At 44.6% G+C, this 22,701-nt stretch overlaps 2 protein-coding genes and 1 long non-coding RNA gene across 3 annotated transcripts in view; 1 reads left to right on the top strand and 2 right to left on the bottom strand.

The window, feature by feature from the left end:
- Positions 1 to 1,622: 1,622 nt before the first annotated feature.
- BNIP1 (BCL2 interacting protein 1) lies at positions 1,623 to 20,940 on the bottom strand. The gene is made up of 6 exons (XM_082620527.1): positions 20,507 to 20,940; positions 17,690 to 17,782; positions 13,613 to 13,704; positions 9,854 to 9,955; positions 8,928 to 9,046; positions 1,623 to 2,273 (listed from the first exon to the last, which is right to left on the bottom strand). The coding sequence occupies exons 1-6, from the start codon at positions 20,858 to 20,860 to the stop codon at positions 2,077 to 2,079; spliced, it is 957 nt and encodes a 318-aa protein (XP_082476653.1). The 5' UTR covers positions 20,861 to 20,940; the 3' UTR covers positions 1,623 to 2,076.
- On the top strand, positions 20,153 to 20,599 carry LOC309803795. Its single transcript, XR_014293997.1, has 2 exons — positions 20,153 to 20,234; positions 20,559 to 20,599. It is a non-coding gene; the product is annotated as an uncharacterized lncRNA (long non-coding RNA).
- The window catches only part of CREBRF (CREB3 regulatory factor), a 65,810-nt gene continuing 63,829 nt past the window's right edge, over positions 20,721 to 22,701 (bottom strand). Inside the window, exon 10 of the mRNA XM_082620525.1 lies at positions 20,721 to 20,783. The gene's annotated coding sequence lies outside the window, so the exon portion shown is untranslated. The remainder of the gene's footprint in view (positions 20,784 to 22,701) is intronic.

Genomic DNA, 22,701 nt, shown 5'->3' with positions numbered 1-22,701 from the left:
CACATTGTGAGGAGGATGTTGACAATTAGTGGGAAGTAGTAAAGAAACATGTTAAGCAGGAAAATCCTAACATGATCACATCCATCTGCTGCACTTACAGCTGGAATCTGAGTGGGAATTTCCCATCTGTGCTTTAGTCTCAGCTTTAATTTGACTATAAATAAGACACTCACATGCACAACTTGCACTGAGCGCCTTTTGGGGCCAGAAGTTGTTTAAGGATGAGATATATATATATATATATGTAAACTGTGTATACTTTAACTCAGAACCTACTCGTTAAACTAGTCAGTCTGAGGTGTGCAGCCAGTCTCTTCTAACTTGGTCCCAGGACGATGTGACACTTCATAACTGAGGCCTTAACTGTTGACATCCTCTGCTCAAACAGATCTAAACAGAACTTCTGATGCCCAGGCCAGCTTCCCCTGGAGAACCCGGCTGTTTGCTTCAGGAAACCTTGGGGCCCAGAGGCCTGAAGGTGGCTGGATTTGGGAAGCCCATGGCTCAGTCAGACAGAAGCTGCACTTGCTACTTTACATTTTTGTGTGATTCTCAAATGGACTCTACAAGCATCTATATGGACTCTCACCCCCACTTTACAGGGGGGGAAGTTGAGGCTTAGTGACATAAGGTAACTTGCCCAGGGTCATGTGGTTCCTTAGTGGTAGAGCCAAGACTCAAAACCAAGTCTTTGAAGCAAGGTTCAAATCCACATGTTCTCTCCACTTTCCCCTCTGCCCCCACATTACCCTCCCAGGGCTTCTGGGGCTATAAATAGTGGGGGAGGCTGGGATTTTGTGTGCGAGGTCAGCCAGGCCTTTAGCACAAGGAGACACTAACATCTCCCAGCCTGGCCTAGCCTGGGCCCTGCTATCCCCCAGGCCTCAACAGAACTCAGGCCCAGACAGGCCCCAGCTTATCACCAGCTTCACTCTTGGTTATATTTAGCTCTGGACCTCAAAGAGAAAGGTGTGGGCCAGCCCCTGAGACAGTGCACACCCCCAGGCCAGGCCAGGGCCACTGTGCGTAGAAAGAGGGTGTCTGCCTCATCCTCTTCAGACACTGGTGTGAGCCTCCTCCAGGGGGTGCTGGGTGCACCCTCCTTCCTGAGAGTCTGCGGGACCTTGTTCGTCTTGCTCCTTGAGGGAGGGACCATGGCAGTGTCTGTAACACCCTGCATGTGGCTGTTGATTAATCACTCTTTGTTGAGTGAACGAATCAGTGATCCAAATTCATGTTCTAGAAATCTGGACATCAAGACAGGCACACGAATTCCCAGAGGGATACCTTAGAAAACCGAATGCATTTCATGCTGTTAAATAGTCAACCTGGGACTTCCCTGGTGGTGCAGTAGTTAAGAATCTGCCTGCCAACGTAGGGGACAGGGGTTCGAGCCCTGGTCCGGGAAGATTCCACATGCCGTGGAGCAACTAAGCTCGCGCGCCACAACTACTGAGCCTGAGCTCTAGAGCCTGCAAGCCACAACTACTGAAGCCGCATGCCTAGACCCCGTGCTCCACAACAAGGGAAGCCACCACAATGAAGAGTAGCTCCCACTCGCCACAACTAGAGAAAGCCCGCATGCAGCAACGAAGACCAAACACAGCCAAAAATAAATACATAAATTTTTTTAAATAAAAAAAAAGTTTAGTCAACTTTATTCAAGGAATGGACATGAGTTTCCATCCTCCTCTTTCTCCCCCTTTTCTCTTCCCTCCTCCAGATCTGGCATTAAGGCTGCAGTGGGGGAGGGGGACCCAAGAGGGACATCAAATCCTGGAGGCCGGCCCGAGTGCCTCAAGTGGCAGCCGCCCACAGTGTGGGACAGCTCTTGGAGTCCCTGTGTCTCTGCAGGTGTCTCGATGACAGGCCTCCCTCCCCTTGCTCTGTTCACCCCTTACAAGCCAGCCACCTGCAGAAGCTCCGGGAGGCGGGGCTGTGTCTCCACCGGACCTGCTGAGTGACTGGAGCAGACTGGGGGGCGTGGATCAGTCTGGCGGCCGGGGCCAGAGCTCAGGAGCGTGATTGGATCCTGACACTGGAACTCAAAGGGCAAAAGCTGGCAGCTCTCAGATCTTACAAAAACGGAAAGAGCCGCTTTTTCACAATATAGAGAACCGTAGCAAGAAAGAGGGCGAGCGCAAGGAAAATGAGAAGCTTGTCAGTCAGCTCTCGGCGATTATATTTTGTGATGAGCTTCCGTCCCAGCTGGATGGTCCCCGACATGGACTTGAATTCTTCATTTGCATCCAGGATAGTCCGTGAAGAATTAACTGAAACAAAAGAGGGAGGGAGCCTGACTAAGAAACTGTACAACACCGAATCCAAAGATTCTGCTCTGCCGGCTGGGTTCCCAGTCATTAACACTGTGCTCGGAAGCAAGTTCCTCTGAGCCGGGGCAAAGGATGTGAACAGAGGCAACGCAGAGGAGCACAGAACAAGGACAGGGCAAGGAGAGGCACTTCCCTGGGTCCCATCCAGCTCAGGGAGGGATGAGGTTTGTTTACATACAGTCACAGGGCCATAACTAGGAGTCCTCCCAACATGGACATCACCAGGGAAAAGGGCAGAGGACGGTTCCTTTCCTCACCACCAATCTCCGCTTTCTGGAGGAGGGAGGTGCTGCTGAGAAGAACCCCCAGCCGCAAAACTAACGCGGGTGACCATGGACAGGCACTGTGAGGTCTCTGTGGGGGCAGGGCTGGGGGCAGGACTTGCCGCCGGTGAGGTGCACCCGCCGGGACGCCTGGTGGTCAGATCTGCTCTTTGTGGGATCGTGAAGGGGTAGAGATGTCCTGGGCCCTGCCACATGCCCTCACACACGCCAGTCCTGCAGTCCTGGGACACTGGTTGTAGCTTTAAACACGTGACACCTGTGCTCCAGCCCCTGTGTGAAACCTACAAGGAGGCACGTGTCCCTTAAGGCTCCTTGTGCCCACATGTCAAACTAACTGGAGTGTGGGTTTCTGGACCTGACACTCGAGGAAGAAGGGTTCCCTGGCAAGATTCCTCTACAAAGCATAACAGGGCATCGTCAGAACATCCACAGAATGAAACGTGTTGTCGGGTGAGAGGGTGAGGCATGAAGGACAACATATGAAATGCTTCCATTTCTGTAAGAAACAAGGCAACAGGTAGCATTTAATCTGCTTGTGCTCTGCGTGCTGGAGGGTCTCAGAAGGCTGTGAAAGAAACTGGTAACAGTGCGCCCCTCTGGCAGCAGACCTGGAGGTCAGGGGCAGGGGGAGGTCAGAAGGGAGAGCAGTCTTTCTGTTTCCCTCCTGTACTGTCCAGGGCTGTGCAGCCCGGAATCACGGCCACTAGACACATGGGACACCTGAGTGTGTAAAATGTGTCCAATCCAAATTGCCATGTCTCTGTGGGTAAAATACCTACACGATTTCAGAGCTCTAGTGTGGAAAAAAAAAAAGGAATGTCAAATATCTCAATAATTTTAACTATGAATTGCATATTGAAATGGTTAAATATACGATTACAATTAATTTCATGTTTGTTTTTACTTTTTTTAATGTATCTAATGAAAAATTTTAAGTGAATGTATGTGGCTCCCATTATGTTTCCATGGGACAGTGCTGGCCTGGAGGTTTTTTCCTTAACCATGTAATTTATATTACCTTTTCACAAAATTACAAGTTAATTAACAAATAAAAGAAATTACCAGAGGAAACAGAGTAGCGTTTTGAAAAACACAGATTAGAGAAGAGCTAAAACCGATCCTTCTCAAACTCTTCCAAAAAAATTGCAGAGGGAGAAACACTCCCAAATTCATTCTATGAAGCCACCATCACCCTGATACCAAAACCAGAAAAAGATATCACAAAAAAAGAAAATTATAGACCAATATCACTGATAAACATAGATTAAAAAACTCCTGAACAAAATACTAGCAAACAGAATCCAACAGCACATTAAAAGGATCATACACCATGATCAAGTGGGATTTATCCCAGGGATGCAAGGATTCTTCAATATATGCAAATCAATCAATGTGATACACCTCACTAACAAATTAAGGAATAAAAACCATATGATCATCTCAAGAGACACAGAAAAAGCTTTTGACAAAATTCAACACCTATTAATGATAAAAACTCTCCAGAAAATGGGCACAGAGGGAATCTACCTCAACATAATAAAGGCCATATATGACAAATCCACAGCAAGCATCATACTCAGTGGTGAAAAACTGAAAGCATTTCCTCTAAGATCAGGAACAAGACAAGGATGTCCACTCTCATCACTCTTATTCAACATAGTTTTAGAAGTCCTAGCCACGGCAATCAGAGAAGAAAAAGAAATAAAAGGAATCCAAATCGGAAAAGAAGAAGCAAAACTGTCACTGTTTGAGGATGACATGATACTATACATAGAAAATCCTAAAGATGCCACCAGAAAACTACTAGAACTAATCAATGACTTTGGTAAGGTTGCAGGATACAAAATTAATGCACAGAAATCTCTGGCATTCCTATACACCAACAACAAAAAATCAGGAAGAGAAATTAAGGAAACACTCACATTTACCATTGCAACAAAAAGAACAGAATACCTAGGAATAAACCTGCCTAAGGAGGCGAAAGACTTGTACTCAGAAAACTATAAAACACTGATGAAAGAAATCAAAGATGACATAAACAGATGGAGAAATATACCATGTTCTTGGATTGGAAGAATCAATATTGTGAAAATGACTATACTGCCCAAAGCAATCTACAGATTCAATGCAATCCCTATCAAACTACCAATGACATTCTTCACAGAATTAGAACAAAAAATTTTACAATTTGTATGGAAACACAAAAGACCCCAAATAGCCAAAGCAATCTTGAGAAAGAAAAACGGAGTTGGAGGAATCAGGCTCCCTGACTTCAAACTATACCACAAAGCTACAGTAATCAAGACAGTATGGTACTGGTACAAAAACAGAAATATAGATCAATGGTACAGGATAGAATGCCCAGAGATAAACCCACACACATATGGGCACGTAATTTACGACAAAGGAGGCAAGAACGTACAATGGAGAAAAGACAGCCTCTTCAATTAAGTGGCGCTGGGGAAACTGGACAGCTACATGTAAAAGAATGAAATTAGAACACTACCTAACATCATACACAAAAATAAACTCCAAATGGATTAAAGACTTAAATGTAAGACCAGACACTATAAAGCTCTTAGAGAAAAACACTCTTTGACATAAACCACAGCAAGATCTTTTTTGACCTACCTCTTAGAGTAACAGAAATAAAAACAAAGACAAACAAATGGGACTTAATTAAACTTCAAAGCTTTTGCACAGCAAAGGAAACCATAAACAAGACAAAAAGACAACATTCAGAATGGGAGAAAATATTTGCAAATGAAACAACAGACAAAGGACTTATCGCCAAAATATACAAACAGCTCATGGGCTCAATATCAAAAAAACAAACAATCCAGTTAAAAAATGGGCGAAGACCTAAATAGAGATTTCATCAAGGAAAACATACAGATGGCCAAGAGGCACATGAAAAGATGCTCAACGTCACTAATTATTAGAGAAATGCAACACAAAACTACAATGGGGTATCACCTCACGTCGGTCAGAATGGCCATTATCAAAAAATCTAGAAACAATAAATGCTGGAAAGGGGGTTGTGAAAAGGGAACCCTCTTGCACTGTTGGTGGGAATGTAAACTGATACAACCACTATGGAGAACAGTATGGAGGTTCCTTAAAAAACTAAAAACAGAACTACCTTATGACCCAGCAATCCCACTACTGGGCATATACCCTGTGAAAACCATAATTCAAAAAGAGACATGTACCACAGTGTTCATCGCAGCACTATTTACAAGAGCCAGGACATGGAACCAACCTAAATGTCCACTGACAAATGAATGGATAAAGAAGATGTGGCACATGTATACAATGGAATATTACTCAGCCATAAAAAGAAACGAAATTGAGTTATTTGTAGTGAGGTGGATGGAGCTAGAGTCTGTCATAGAGTGAAGTCAGAAAGAGAAAGACAAATACTGTATGCTAATGCCTATATATGGAATCAAAAAGAAAAAAACTGGTACTGATGAACCTAGATGAAGGGCAGGAATAAAGAGGTAGACATAGAGAATGGATTTGAGGACATGGGGTTGGAGAGGGAAGCTGGGGTGAAGTGAGAGTAGCATCGACATATACACACTACCGAATGTAAAATAGTTGGCTGGTGGGAAGCAGCTGCATAGCACAGGGAGGTCAGCTCGGTGCTTTGTGACCACCTACAGGGGTGGGATAGGGAGGATGGGAGGGAGGCTCAAGAGAGAGAGGATATGGGGACATGTGTATGTATATGGCTGATTTGCTTTGTTGTGCAACAGAAACTAACACAGTATTGTCAAGCAATTATACTCCAATAAAGATCTATTAAAAAAAAACACAGAGAAGGGGTAAAAACAAACAGTCATGTAACAAAAAGCCCTCTCAGCCCTCTTTCTCCACGCCTGCTGCCATTTTGAAAACCTAAGTAAGAACCTGTTAAGTAAAAACCTAATAGGCCTTTCTTTTTTAAACTTCCTTTACAGAGAATTTTAACCATCACAAAAGTAGATCGAATAATATCATGAAGTGCCAGAATAATATCATGAAGTGCCATATGTCATCACCCATACACATGAACCACCAACTCCCTGGCAGTCCTGTCCCCTCACGACCCCCATTCAATTCCCCCCACCTACAATTTTACAGCAAATACCAGACATCATATCCTTAATGGTCCTTTTAAAAATAATTGTGGTCCTAAGAGACTTTTTTTAAGAAGATGTTGGGGGTAGGAGTTTGTTAATTAATTAATGGCTGTGTTGGGTCTTGGTTTCTGTGTAAGGGCTTTCTCTAGTTGTGGCAAGCGGGGGCCACTCTTCATCGCGGTGCATGGGCCTCTCACTATCGTGGCCTCTCTTGTTGCGTTGCACAGGCTCCAGACGTGCAGGCTCAGTAGTTGTGGCTCACGGGCCTAGTTGCTCCGCGGCATGTGGGATCCTCCCAGACCAGGGCTCGAACCCGTGTCCCCTGCATTAGGAGGCAGATTCCCAACCACTGCGCCACCAGGGAGGCCCCTAAAAGACTTGTGAATTTGTGAGTCATAAAGAAAGGATTAAGAACTGCATTCTTTGACTTCCCTGGTGGCGTAGTGGTTAGGAATCCTCCTGCCAATGCAGGGGACACGGGTTCGAGCCCTGGTCCAGGAAGATCCCACATGCCGTGCAGCAACTAAGCCCACGCGCCACAGCTACTGAGCCTGCGCTCTAGAGCCCGTGGGCCACAACTACTGAGCCCGAGGGCCACAACTACTGAAGCCCGTGCGCCTAGAGCCCATGCTCCACAACAAAGAGGAGCCACCGCGACGAGAAGCCCACACACTGCAATGAAGAGTAGCCCCCGCTCGCTGCAACTAGAGAAAGCCTGGTGCATCAACGAAGACCCAACACAGCCAAAAATAAATAATTTAAAAAAAAAAGAACTGCATTCTTCTTTTTTCAATGGCTATCTCTCCTACAAAATGTACCCCAAGAACGACCCTCATCACCCCAGAAACCATCAGGGTCTGTGCAGCCTTCTCACCACTTAAATATATGGTCTGTTTCTGATATACGTGCTGGGTGTGGGTGTCCTGTCACTCGCACCAGAGGCATAAAAGCCCTCGATTCCAAGGCCAGGCCGGCTCCTCCCTCTTACGTTCTCCAAGGCTCTCCCCAGGCTCAGGCCATGACCCCGGTGCACACTCAGAGGAGGTGACCAGCTGGTTCCGAGCCTAAATGCCCAGAAAATTTTCAAACACGGGGAGTGACCTTGAGGACAAGCTGCTTGCTTTCCTTTTGCTTCTGCCTGTTTTGATAGTACACTGAAAAAAAAAAGAGTGGTTCAAAATTACAGATAATTTTTAGGGGTGGTAATGGTATTGTGGTTTTGTTTTGTTTGCTTTTTGTTTCAAGAGTCTCTTATCTTTTAGAGAAACATACTGAAATATTTATATGGATGACGTCTGAGATTTGCTTCAAAGTAATCCAGATGGGAGCATAGTGAGGACAGAGTTGAAACAAGACTGGCCAGGAGTTGACAACTGCTGGAGCTGGGTGATGGGTTCCTGGGACTCATGTACCAGGCTCTCTACTTTTGTCTCTGTGTAAAATCTTCCAAAAGTCTTTCAAAGAGTAAACTCTCTTCCTGTTTTCCTACACGGAGGATCCTGGGCAGGGCAGATTCTCTTCTGTGTTATAAGGGAGACATCATGGAAAAGCTTTTGGGGAGACCCAGATGGTCTCCGGAAGCTTCTTCTGTGGCCTCTGACTGCATCTTTTAAAAGGAGCTCACAGGACTTCCCTGGTGGTCCAGTGATTAGGACTCCATGCTTCCACTGCAGGGGGCACGGGTTCGATCCCTGGTCGGGGAATTAGGATCCCGCATGTCGCATGGTGCAGCCCAAAAATAAAGAAATAAAAGGAGCTCACAGTAAAAATAACATTGGGGAGTACAACTGTAAGCTGATGAAATCCTAGCAGACTAGCTGCCAGCCAATAACTGATCATCTCTCTGCCTGGCCAGGGGGGTCCCCAGAGCCCTAGATGAAAAACAGACTCCCAGGCCCCTCCTCCAGCCTTGCTGGCACCCACTCTCCAGGAGAGAGCCCCTGGGAGTGCTTCTGCACATTTTGATGGGGGTGTGTGGATCTTGTAGTACAACTATAAAAACCGAAAAGGGAAATGAGAGCAGCGTATCCCACTCTGGGTAAGACCAGGCTGTCAAAGAAGTGAGAAGCCGCACAGATCAGTAAGCTTGGGGGCGGATGGGGGCAGAGGTGGAGGAGCCCGGGGGCAAGGGCTCTGGAGCCCGTATCTCTGGGAGCAGCTTCCCATTGCAGGCCCGGCTTTACCCAGCGTCTGCATGGCTTCCTCGCTCTGCTGGACCTGCTGGGACATCATCCTGCTGATCCCCATGAGGCTCTCTGTGATGGCACTGGATGTCTGGGCCAGGCTCTCTTTGGCGGTTTTCCTAGAAGTCCAGAGTGGGAGGAGGAATGTCAACAAAAGCCCGGCTTCAGGAAAGCCCCAGATTCAAATGAGATCCCATTTTTTAATCTATTGAATTAGTACATATTTTTAAATGATCATAGTCCGTGGTGACAAAGGCGTGCAGAGAGCATGCTCTTGAAGACTGCTGATAGGAACGTAAACTGGTGCTACCTTCTGAAAGCCATCTGGCGATATGTATTAGGAGCCTTAGAAATGTTCACGCCTTTGAACCAATAATCTCATCTGGGAATCTCTCCAAAGGAAACATCCAGAATGTGGACAAAGCCTTATGTACTGACATGTGCCCTGGTGTGTTATTTATAATACTGACAAACTAGAAATATAAACACACACAAACAGGGGATTAGTTAATATAAGGGAATATTACGTACTATTAACATTTTGTTTAAAGAGCTTTTTAAAAAAAACATGTAAGTCTTTGTGCAATGATACTAAGTGAGGAGAGTAGGAGACTAAATTTTATGTATGGTATGATATTGACTTTATAAAAAATATGGAAGAAAAAATAATGAGAGGAGGCAATATATCAAAACGTTTGTGAGTAGTACAATTATGACTTACTTTCAGTTTGTTATTCATATTTTTATTTTACTAATTTACTACAAATAAGAATATATTTCTTTCATACTTGAAAAAAATATTACTTATAAAATTAAATACTAATTTTATGCTGAAAACAAGAAGGGGTTCCCCACAGTGGGTTTTGCACCTTGCCGATTGCTCTTTATTCTGTCACCAGAGCCCAGAAAGACAAAAAGACAGGTACCTTTGCCTGAAGAGGTCTCCTCCCTGGAGAAGTTCTGCTTTCTCTAGGTTGTCAATAGCAATTTTGCAAGTGAGATTTGCCTTCCTCCATGATGTCTGATTGCTGGAATTAGAAGGGTCATGTGTGAGTTTCTGTTGATGCCACCAGGCTGTCAGTTCAAGTCACAGCAGGTCTTCCTTCCAACCAGGGAGTGATGGGAAGGCCACCCAAATTTGGCCCAGGGTCCATCCCCACCTCCCACCACTTCCTCCTCTTGGCTGTCCCCACAGCTGCTCCAGCTCAGGCCCCAACACCTCTTGTCTGGATCCTGGAGGCCGTCTCTGAGTTGTTTTCCTACTGCCCATTAACTGTCCCTCTCCCCACAGGACAGCCACAGGGAGCAACCTGGCCATAGCATGCCTCTGTTTACAGCCCACAATGGCTCCAGATTTCAGGGTAACATCCAAACTTCCCAGCGGGGCACACGAGGCCCCGTTCAAAGTTATCTCTTACACATTACTGCCTTGCCTTGTGTGCGGCTTGGTTCTGTTCCTCAAGAACCATGCCTCACTCATCTTTGTATCACCAGTACCCAGAACAACAGTTATTGGCCCATTAGCTGCTCAATCAATATGTGTAATAGGAAGTAGAAAAATCATTATAAGACAGTCTTCTTCAGTATTTCTTCAAGATTTGTTGTTCTTTACATACCACAGACCAATCATGGACAACACAAACACACTGTATTAGAAGAGTCCAGTCTGACATGATTAATTTACATTTTTAATCTGATCTCCTTGTGAGAAACAACTCAAATTTGGTGAACAGTGCCCTGGAGTTCGAGTGGGGTCTTTTTTTAAAAAATATTTTATTGAAGTTGATATATAATGTTGATATAGTTGATATATAATGTGTTAATTTCTGCTGAATAGCAAAGTGACTCAGTTATACATATATATATATATTTTCATATTATTTTCCATGATGGTTTATCACAGGATATTGAATATAGTCCCCTGTGCTATACAGTAGGACCTTGTTGTTTATCCATCTTATACATACTAGTTTGCATCTACTAATCCCAAACTCCCAGTCCTTCCCTCCCCCACTCCCCCTTGGCAACCACAAGTCTGTTCTCTCTGTCTGTCTATCTGTTTCATAGATACATTCATTTGTGTCATATTTTAGATTCCACTTATAAGTGATATCATATGGTATTTGTCCTTCTCTTTCTGACTTACTTTGCTTAGTACGATAATCTCTAGATTTGTTGCAAATGGCATTATTTCATTCATTTTTATGGCTGAGTAATATTCCATTGTATATATGTACCACACATCTTCTTTATCCATTCATCTATCGATGGACATTTAGGCTGTTTCCATGTCTTGGCTATTGTGAATAGTGCTGCTATTTACATCAACATAGGGGTGCATGTAACTTTTCGAATTATAGTTTTCTCTGCTGTATATGCCCAGAAGTGGGATTGCTGGATCATATGGTAAGTCTATTTTTAGTTTTCTGAGGAACCTCCATGCTGTTTTCCATAGTGGCTGCACCAATTTACATTAGAGTGAGGCCTTTGTCTGATGGACTATAAAAAAGTTAACTGGGCTCCTCAGAGAATCAAACTCATGCACTAGAACTCTTACGCAGCTGGCTCAAATCAATTGTGCTAACCCCCGGAATATTTAAAGGGGCAAATGAGAGTACACGAACTGATAGGGTGGTTTTGAATAGCACCTCTATGTTGAAAGTGTTCAAATGAGCTCTCTGATGCCTGACCAGCATCTGCTATGCCGTCTCACACCTGATACTTTAAAAGAATCAATTACATTTTCAACTGTTTACAAGGGAGTTCTGCTGGGCCCTGCAATGCAGAGATAAATGAACAAGAGTGCTTGCCCTCAGGGCCTCACATTTACTGGGGAGAAAGACAAGCAAAAATATTTACTGTATAGTGTGACAAGCACAATAACCCAGGTAAGCACAAGTACGGTTTCAACACAAAATCGCCAAAGTATTAATTTACTGCTTTCTCTCCTCTACCCTGGAATTCTACATCCTGAATGGCCACTCTCAACTTTAAACCCATGCTGAGGTGATTTTGCTGGTGTAACTTGCTAAATTTTACACAAGGGTCCTCTTTACTCAATGTTTTTTTTTTTTTTTTTTTTTTTTTTTTGTGGTATGCGGGCCTCTCACTGTTGTGGCCTCTCCCGTTGCGGAGCACAGGCTCCGGACGCGCAGGCTCAGCAGCCATGGCTCACGGGCCCAGCCGCTCCGCGGCATATGGGATCCTCCCAGACCGGGGCACGAACCCGCATCCCCTGCATCGGCAGGCGGACTCTCAACCACTGCGCCACCAGGGAGGCCCCTACTCAATGTTTATAATCTGAGTACCCATGGTGGCCTAGGGAAAGGAAAGCCATCATGACACAAAGTCTCACTGGTCCCCACTCACACATCCCTCCCTCCGCACAGGAGCCTCTACCACACCCATGTCTTTGTCAGTCCCTATCCTCCTGACGGCTGGGAGTTATAAACAGAGCTGCTGTCAGCAAGGATGATGCTGGAGAATTACTCAAATCAGAAGCAAAGCCACAGACAAATACAGATGTGACAGAGTTAGTCCAATTAACAAGGATGAAGAGAAAACCTACAAGGATGGAGACATTGATAGGGACTTCAAAAGAGAAGGATCTGGCTACCAGGGGCTTGGAAAAGTTGATGGGGCCCTCAAATATTTTTGCAATAACAACCCCCTTTTTGATTGTGGCGCAAACATCAAATGTGAAGGGTCAGGTACAGTTTCATGCTATCAGACAATTTTGTTGGATAAGTCCCCCAATTTCAATACCAAGAAATAGCACATACCTTCAGTTATATAATCAAGGATTAGTATATAGCTGCAATGAAAACCTCAATTTTATTTACCATAAGCTTATTTACATTTTTTTGTTTCATTTTTTAAGATAAAGTCCCATTCAAAACTTTCTACATTTTGGTCTGTCTTAAGTAGGTTCACTTTCAGTGGACTTTTTAAGATATCAATTCTCTTTAGATTAAAAAGGACCTTGGGGGCTTCCCTGGTGGCGCAGTGGTTGAGAGTCCGCCTGCCGATGCAGGGGACACGGGTTCGTGCCCCGATCCCGGAAGATCCCACATGCCGCGGAGCGGCTGGGCCCGCGAGCCATGGCCGCGGAGCCTGTGTGTCCGGAGCCTGTGCTCCGCAACGGGAGAGGCCACAGCAGTGAGAGGCCCGCGTACAGCAAAACAAAAAAAAAAAAAAAAAAAAAGGACCTTGTATTACTGGGACTTCCCTGGTGGTCCAGTGGTTAAGACTCCCTGCTCCCAATGCAGGGGACCTGGGCTCAATCCCCTGGTCAGGGAACTAGAGCTCACATGCCGCAACTAAAGATCCTGCACGCACCAACGAAGATTCCACATGCTGCAACTAAGACCCGGTGAAGCCAAATAAATAAATATTAAAAAAAAAAAAAAAAAAAAAAGGACCTTGTATTACAAAAGCAACCATTTTCTGGCTTTTTAAAAATATAAAATACAGTATAATGTTAAATACGCTTTTGTAAACTATGCACAGTCTCACTTACCCAACAGCCCCTGCTTGCCCCCCAGCTTTGAGAATTACATCCGGTCTGTGTATAAATGGCACAGTTGAGTCATTAAGCTAGGTTTATTAGGCAAACCCTGGCACAAGCCTCACAGGGAGCAAGCAACCCAGCCAAGGCCACTAGCAGGAGGCCAGGCCCTACCTACCTGAGCATCTGCTTTTTGTGATTCTCAACTTCCTGGAGCAGAACTTGCTTCTCCGACTCTTTGTCTTGCTCTTTAGCCGACTGCTCAAGCTCCTGTGGGGGGAAAACAGCTCTAAATTAAAATGACTTTAAAAGCTAATACAAAACTGGAGAGCACTTCGATTTCTACCAGTTATGCAACAGTACTTGAAAACCCTCCTAGGGACTTCCCTGGTGGTCCAGTGGTTAAAAATCTGCCTTCCAACGCAGGGGACACGGGTTTGATCCCTGGTCGGGGAACTAAGATCCCACATGCCACAGGGCAACTAAGCCCGCATGCTCTAGAGCCCGCGCGACACAACTAGAGAGCCCATGTGCTGCAACTACTGAGCCCATGCCCCACAACTAGAGAGAAGCCCACATGCCTCAACTACTAAGCCTGCAAACTCTGGAGCCTGCGGACCGCAATGAAGGGCCCGCGTGCTGCAATGAGAGATCCCACATGCCACAACTAAGACCTGATGCAGCCAAATAAATAAATATTAGACAAAAGAAAACCCTCCTAGAATGGAAGACTTAGGAATGCCAGTTCACATACAACAAACATCCTTCTACATAGATAGCTCAGTCTGCAGGAAAGTAAGGAGCATCCCCAGGACCACAAAACGAGAAGGGAACTAAGAGCCAGAGCGGTCTTCCTGTGAGGGATGTGAGGCTGCCCTGGAGCAGGAGATGCGCTTCTCTAATCTAGGGCATGCCTGAAAAGAAAAGGAGAACAATACAACTATACAGGAGCCTAGTGATTCCACTCTGAAATATGATGGAAATACCGCTGCTGTTGCTACATGCTTACTCTCAATCTCCGTACATATTTCATTTTAGACTGGCGGCAAAGAGGGTTTTAAAGTCCATGTGGGGGGACTTCCCTGGTGGCGCAGTGGTTAAGACTCCACGCTCCCAATGCAGGGGGCCCAGGTTCAATCTCTGGCCAGGGAACTAGACCCTACACGCGTGCCGCAACTAAGAGTTCACATGCCACAACTAAGGAGCCGGCGAGCCGCAACTAAGGAACCCACCTGCCACAACTAAGGAGCCTGCCTGCTGCAATGAAGACCCAGTGCAACCAAATAAATAAATATTTTTAAAAAACAAAAAAAAAATAAAGTCTATGTGGGGACAGAAAATGAAGCCTTGGCCATTTGAGGCCGGGAGTTGGAACGGAGAACACCATAAAGCCAGGACCACAAAGGGATACACCCTCAGTGAAAAGGTGAACTAGGAAAACGTCTGTCAACCAGCACAGAGAAAATGTGGAAGCTTGTCCTTTTTTGCTGTGGGGTCTGGCTAGAGGGATACAAAATATCTTCCCTGAGAATATATAACCATGGAGCTACCCTCACACTGATCTAGGATTCAAATTCATACTCTCTGAGTGGTTTCAGAAGCTCCACGAGGAGAAATGAACATAAAAGTGCTCCCAGACTTGTGATAATCCCAGGAGACCTGGCAAAAGCAAATGCAAAAACCTTTGAAGAGACTTGCCTTCAACTCAGGCCACACAAAAGTCCCAACAGGAAGGGCTTCTGAAGAGGAGTACTCAGAGCCCAAAATAACCAAACACCAGGACCCAACCATCCACCACAGTGAGGGACAGCAGACCTAACAACCAGCTGTCTGAGACCCCCAAGAACTTCAGATGATGGAACTATAAGACAGACTATAACTAAAGATGTCAATATACCTTGAGTCTCATGTCATATATATATATATTTTTTTTTGTGGTATGCAGGCCTGTCACTGCTGTGGCCTCTCCCATTGCGGAGCACAGGCTCCGGACGCACAGGCTCAGCGGCCATGGCTCACGGGCCCAGCCGCTCCGCGGCCTGTGGGATCTTCCCGGACCGGGGCACGAACCCATGTCCCCTGCATCGGCAGGTGGACTCTCAACCATTGCGCCACCAGGGAAGCCCCATGTCATTTTTTTTTAACTGAAGTATAGTTGATTTACAATATTGTGTTAGTTTCAGGTATATAGCAAAGTGATTCAGTTATACATATATATATATATATATATATATATATATATTCCAATTCTTTTCCATTATAGGTTATTTTAAGATTTGAATATAGTTCCCTGTGCTATACAGTAAATCCTTGTTGTTTATCTATTTTCTATATAGTGGTGTGTATCTGTTAATCCCAGACTCCTAATTTATCCCTCCACCACCCTTTCCCCTTTGTTAACCATAAGTTTGTTTTCTATGTCTGTGAGTCTATTTCTTTTTTTGTAAATAAGTTCATTTGTATTATTCTTTAGATTCCACGTGTAAGTGGTATCATATGATATTTGTCCTTCCCTGTCTGGTCATGTCATACTTTTGGCTTTCAAGTTAAAACAAGTTCCAGCTTTAATCAAGCTACTGATGCAAAAACAGAAACCATTAGCTCATGTATATACTAATTTATTTATTTATATGCTTGTTTATACACTAATAAATGTTTGGAGATGCAGATTAGAACTGGGATGGAGTCAATATTCACTGACCATGTGCAAAATCATTAGGGCCTGACTAGGTGCCAGGAGTACACTGGTGCTTGAAGAGCTGATGAGTGGGAGGGAGGGACATAACAAATGTGTAAATGTATTGAGGTTATCTTACCTAGTGAAGGACATAAACACTGGCTGAGCACACAGAAACTTAAACAGGAAGAACAAGGAAATACTTCTACTTAAGGTGGAGAGTGTGGTTGGAGAGCTGAAGTCATATGAGTTGAAAAAAGGTCTTTTGTGGAATAAATTTGGTTTAAAAAGCAAAAAAACAGTCCAAATAAATGCCCTTTGACAGAGAACAGGCCAAAAATAAATTATGGCTATAAAAAAAGAATGAGGAAGCTTCCCAATACTGACATGGAAAGATTTCCAATACATGTTTAGTTTAAAAATGGTATTTTAGTCTGCTACCTTTTAGATGAGAAATGGGAAAGAAGTAAGAAAACATTTGTCTTTTTTAGTATCTGAGTAGAGAAACTATGGAAAGATACATAAGTAACATATAAGAGTGGTTACCTATTTGGAGGAGGGGAACAGAGAACAAATAAGGAGGCACACCTAAGATTTTCACTGAACTTTTTCCTGCCTGCCAATATTTACACATATATACGCATAAATAAAAAACACGTGAAAGTAACAGCCTTTCTAAATTAAAAAATTAAAATGATTAAATCAGCACTAGAGATGGAGGTGGAAAGAGATCAGCCAGGTTCAGTGACATTGCTGAAATCTTAAAGTGAACTCCTTCGACAAAAACTGCACATTGCCAAAAATTGCCCTTGAAAATCCCTTAGGAAGCAACGCACAGGACACAGACATCCTGTTTTTCAGGGTCCAAACTGCCAGTTTTTCTATCATCTTTGGAACAGACTGTCTTCTTCTGGTAAACAAAAACAGGGTTATTGGCTGGCATTTGGGGCCATGTCATACAAAAAGCACAAGTCTTTAAATCCAAGAACCATATGCAGCGAGACCAGGTGCCCCAAGACCCAGATAGGAATGGCCAGACCCACGCCACCCATCTCACCCTCACTCAGGGCACAGCAAAGAAACACCTATGCTGTTCAGACTGCTACTTTTCTCATTCTATTGTTTTGGGAGACAGCACAGGATTCAGGATTGTTACATATGCATATGATGTGATTGGAGACTACAGAAAGAGAGAGGAAGAGGCTGGGCAAAGTGACAGCACGAAAAAAAAACAAAACAGGGGACACTGGTAATGGATTGAGGTGGATGGGTTGGAGAGAGTGGTAGAGAAAAGAAAGTAATGCAAGTGACCTCAGAGTTTTCAAGTTGAAAAATTCCCAGGACAATGGTGTCCCTACTATCTACCTGTAACATAGCTGGCAGTGCTGTGCATTCAGAAGTCCCTCATCTTTACCTGGATAGCAGGTTAGTACAGCTACCTCCACTGTCTAAACGTTTACTACTCCGGTCTGAACATTTACTGAAGGAGCTGGACAGCTCTCGAGCAGAGGTTAGTCGCAGTTCCGAGCCCCGTTCATCGTTACCCAGTTTCAGCATCCCAGCTTTGCAGACACTCACCTGTATTCTGTGCCGCAACTGTTGAAACTTCTCTTTCACTTTAGTATTCAGTTCGGTAAGTGCACTTAATGGCCCTGAACAATCTCCAATATCCTAGGAGACATTGAAGAGATGAAGAGGTCTTTCTCAAGACAATGCAATGAAATGACACCAGCTGTACAGTGACAGAGCTGGCTTACAGCACAACTAAGTTTGGCCTACTGACTGTAATTCGTCCTGATCTTTGCTGTTTACCTCTGCAACAGAAGCAAAAACATTATAATTTACATTTTCTCATCCCTCTTTAGGTTAATTCTGAGCAAGCAACATAAAAGCATAGATAGAAACAAAATTGTCTTGACTTATTAGTTCCTGAAGCTTAACAAAACGCCACCCAGCCACTATGAAAGACTTAAAGCAGCTTATACAGCTGACAAGAATAAACATCCGAAAGAGATACTATAACTTTAGATCTTTCCAACTTGAAAATCAGGATGCTAAATTCCTGGCATCATATGACAAGATTAACTTCTCGATCTAATTTTACAAACCATCTATTATAAATCACACTGTTTATAGACATGTTTGAAGGTAGATGTAGAATTTGTTTCTGGACATTCAAAATTACCGGGGCCAGGTTTTTTGTTTTTGGTTTTTTGGTTTTTTTGCAAAAGGGCGAAGCTGGTTTTATTCAACAGTCTCATTACAAAAATAACCAAAATGCGTGCAGCAGCAGAATTAGGAAGGACCCTGCCTGACTTCTGCAAGAGTGGGCAGCCCCCTTTTCCCCACAGCCCTGCAGGGGCAGTCAGCTAGCGCAGAGAGCCTCAGGGTAAGGTAGTGGGCAGAGCTCTTCATGGGGGCCTGGCCTTGGCTAGTACTGTCCACTCTGAGCACTTCCATCCTCCCTGCCATTGTAAACACCATGCTCAGGTCAGGTCTCCTAATGCTGGGCATCAACCCTGCCCCGCTGCTAGGTCCTCAACAGGACAAACTATCCTGGTAACTTCCTTCCATCCAGCCAGCCAGGAAGGTAGCAAATAAGGGGTGACGACTTGAGGAAGGATGGGCCACCCCAGCATGGTTGGGGGCACTGCTTTCCCCCAACACTCCTAGGTGGGCTGTCTCTAGGCTGAAAGAGTTCCCAAAGAGGCCATGGCGGCTCCCCAAGGCTGAAGGGAGTTGAGGCTGTGGTGGGCCCAGAGGGGAGCACTGGATTTCATTCCTAAGACCCTAGAGGCCTGGGGAGGGGAGCCCTGGGAGGCTCAGGCGTGCTCCGTGGGGCCGGGGCCACCGGCGTGGGAGTGGGCAGGGGCTGCAGCCTGCAGGAGGCCAGCACTGGGCTCTGGGGACGCTGGCAGAGGGGCTGAGAGGCCGTCAGTGGAGTCTGTGTTGAGGTCCAGCCTCCAGTAAGCTTCACACAGAGGCAGACCATTAGCTTCGCAAAGACTTGAGCTAGACGAGTAATACTCCTCCTCCAGCTCGTAGAGGTCTATGGAGACCTCATCCCAGGGCCAGGTTTTAAAGCAGGCCCTAGAGCCAGATTATGTGGATTCAAATTCTGGTTGTAGCAGTTTCTTAGCTGTGCAACCTTGAAAGTTAGAGTCCTCTGTGCCTCAGTTTCTTCATCACAACATACCCACTTCACAGACCAGGTACCTATGTAAAGGGCTTAGCAGAGGAGCTGGAACACAGTAAGAGTATGCTAAATCTAGCTATAATCAATTGTTCTCATCATGAGAATGCAAATGTTGGAAAGTGCAAAAGGGCGCTTAAGCAATTAAGATTATGTGAAAAGGCAATTTCATTTGTTCTGAATCTTAAATTTATTTTTCTAGAATTGGCCCAGATGTTTTGTAGTTTACACATGGGAAATGTGAAGTTCAAGAAGTTTAAATGTTTGCATCAAGTTGCCTCACTTGTTCTCTGGATTACTCGTTAAATCACAGTCCTTGCAACATATAATAAGCTATTAATTTGGCTTATTTTGCATCTGATTTCCGTGGGTAGCCTTACTTTCCTTCACCTTTTACGACAGCTAGTTGCAAACTCTGAGTCTACATCGAATGTTTAGTAACATTTGTTGGAAATGGAAACGATCTGCCTAAAAGGAAGGCTTTAAACTTTTGGTTTCTTTTTGCTAAACTCAAGGAACCATTTCTACATTCCTAACTCTTGCCTATGTCAATTGGTTTACTGCAATACTACCTTCTACCCTTAAAATTGGCTTAAGACAAAGGACCTCAATTACCCCATCTGTTAAACGAAAGAGTAGACTCTTAAGTCTTTTCTACAGACTGACTTTCCCTGTCCGGGTCCCAGTTTTGCCAGTATCTGCTTTCTGATCCAAGGCAGACTAATTTCCTCATTTACAACAATCTCAACTACGGTCCAGGTGACGTTCGTTTCACGTAACGAACGGTGCCTCCCATGCCAGGTGGCCTTTGGTGCCACGGGGCATCGGACCCTGGGAGCTGGCCAGCAGGGGGCGAGGCTAATGGCTTCCAGGACGCTACCAAAGGATGGAGAGGACGGTGTCAGAAGGCGGGGCCAAGCAGGATGACAGGTAAGCTTTGAGGCTGTCGCGGGGGCGAGGCGACGGCCAGAGGTGTGTAGGGGAGGGGCCACAAAGGGGAAGGCTGGTCGGGGCTGAGGTGGAGGGGGTGTCCCGGAAGAGGGCGAGCCAACGGCAGTCGGATGGAGTATCAAGGCCAATGGTCAAGGGGACGAAGGGGACGGGACCAAGGGGGAAAAGCTCGGGAGTGAGACCGCCGAGCTCACAGAAGGAGCTTGGGTTTAGGGCTTCTGGACCCCGGCGGGGGTCCCGGGCATTAGTACCTGGATAAGCGCCTTCACCTCCAGGTCGAATTTGACAATCTCTTGGTTACAGATCCTGACGTGGACGTCTTGGGGAACCGCCATGTTGGGAAAGCCGGCTACGGGCTGCCGCGGTGCCCAAGTTCCAACGCGTTTTCGCACCGGCTTCCTTCTTCCCCGTCGGGTCTTGCGGCAGCGCCCCCTAGAGACCGGCCTGAGGCGAGCGAGGGTGGTAGCGCCGAGTCGTGTGGACTTTCCCTGACTCGTGGGAAAAATCAGTCGGCTTCTTGGTGTGGACCTAGTAAGACGGAGAGAAAGAGAGGAGGGAATTATCAGCAACGCTTTAACAGGGGCCTCTCCCCATCTTCCGCCCATCAGTCATTCTAATGACCGCATATTTTTTGCATAGAGGGGGAAAAAAACTGGAGGAAAAGTATCAATTGGGATGTCTCTGGAAGGTGGAATTAAAAGTTTTTTATATTTCTTTAAACTTTCTTGTATTTTTCATATTTTCTACAGTGAATATAAATTGTGGAGTGAAAGAAAAAAATGACAAATGTTGTTATCATGACTTTTTTAAATGTACGGAATTCAAGGCAGTTTGCTAGGTTACTTCCTGTCAGTCCAGCCCATGGTCCAAGGGATCTTTCTAAAACGCACAACTGATCAAGTCACATTCCAGCTTACACCCCTTCACTGGCTCCTGGTGGTTGCCTTTTGTGTACAATTGGATTTAATAAATTTACCTCGCTGGAGTAGTTTTGATGGAAATAATTAAGAACAGACCCTCAACAGATGGAGGCTCTTTCATTGTATTTTTCTTATTAACTAGTCCAAGTTTCTTAGCTGGACCTCAAGGGCATCAGGTACCCCACACAGCCCTATCTCCTTCCTGGATTCTTCAAGCTCTTTTTGGATCTGTAGCCTTGGAGGGAACACCCTCCCTTAAGGTGTTCATCACGCCACTGCACCTAATAAACAGGCTGTATATTGCAGGCTTGGGCATCTGCCCTGGCTTGAATCCTGCTTGACAACCCACTTCACATCTCTGTGCTTCAGAGGCTAAATGCTGTTGACCACAGCATTGACTGAAAGATTAAAAGAGGTAATACATAAAAAGCACCAAGCACAATGTAGTAATGTGGTACATGGTAAGAATGCAATGCACATGACTGCTATTATTATATTACTGACATTTGTGGAGCACTTCCCTTGTGCCAGGTACTTTGTACTAAGTGCTTTATGTGTATCATTCTAACTTAACTCTCACAACAACCCTGTGAGGTAGAATTATCCCTTTTTTACCGATGAGGAAACAGGCACAGAGAGATAATGACTTGCCCAGAGCAAATAGAATTGCTAGGTCAAAGGATATATGCATTTTAAAATTCTGATACATGCTACCGCATTGCTCTTCATAGAAGTTATATCAATTTACACTCCCACCAGCAATGTGGTACACATGCCTGCTTTCTCATGGCCTCATACACACGGTGTGTTAACAAACACTGGGATTTTTGCCCATCTGATTAAGTGAAAAACGCCATCTTTCAATTTTCGTTTCTCTTATCATGAATGAAGTTGAGAACGACTTGCATTTATTTTACGATCTGCTCAGTTTTCTATTAGGTTGTCAGTCTTTTTCGTATCAGCTCCCAGAGTTCTTTAGATATTAAGAGGCTCTGCCCTTAGAAATGAGCTTTGTCTCTTAGTCTACAGAATTTTGACCTGGCTTTTATGGTGTTTGGGGCCTTAAAAAAGTTTTATTTGAAATTTTATTTTTACATTTAGATCTTTACCCATTTTGAAATATGTGTTGGCTTACAGTGGGAGATACAGAGCCAAGTTTACTTTCTCCAGAGGATTACCCAGTTGTTCCAACGCTATTTTCTGAACAATCCATCTTTTTCTCACTGGTTTCAGATGCCACACTTACCATATAAATTAAATATAAATAATATATAAATTAATATTAATATAATTTATAATATATAAATTAAATATAAGTACATCTGAATCTATTTCTATACTTTCCATTCTATTCTGTTGGCCTATTCATTCATTCACCAAAATGACACTGTTTTAATATTAGTTTTACGTGTTTTAGTATCTGTTAGGATCAAACACCCCATTTTTTTCCCCCATGTGAACTTTAGTTTTTTGAAATCGTATTGGTATGTCTTATCAGGATGGCACTGAATTGTTCATTTAAGTTA

The sequence above is a fragment of the Mesoplodon mirus genome, assembly GCF_964341445.2.
Source record: "Mesoplodon mirus genome assembly, chromosome: 5".
NCBI lineage: Eukaryota > Metazoa > Chordata > Mammalia > Artiodactyla > Ziphiidae > Mesoplodon > Mesoplodon mirus.
This window is presented reverse-complemented; position numbering and strand designations above follow the sequence as displayed.

Bases quoted from the DNA above. Each gene is read 5' to 3' on its own strand.
- BNIP1 (XM_082620527.1), bottom strand. From the start codon at position 20,860: ATGGGCGGAAGATGGGGAGAGGCCCCTGTTAAAGCGTTGCTGATAATT. The intron at 9,956-13,612 runs GTAGGTAGGGCC...TTCTAATTCCAG, and splicing joins CACAAAAAGCAGATGCTCAG to CAATCAGACATCATGGAGGA. The intron at 9,047-9,853 runs GTACCTGTCTTT...CTGGACTTCTAG, and splicing joins GGAGACCTCTTCAGGCAAAG to GAAAACCGCCAAAGAGAGCC.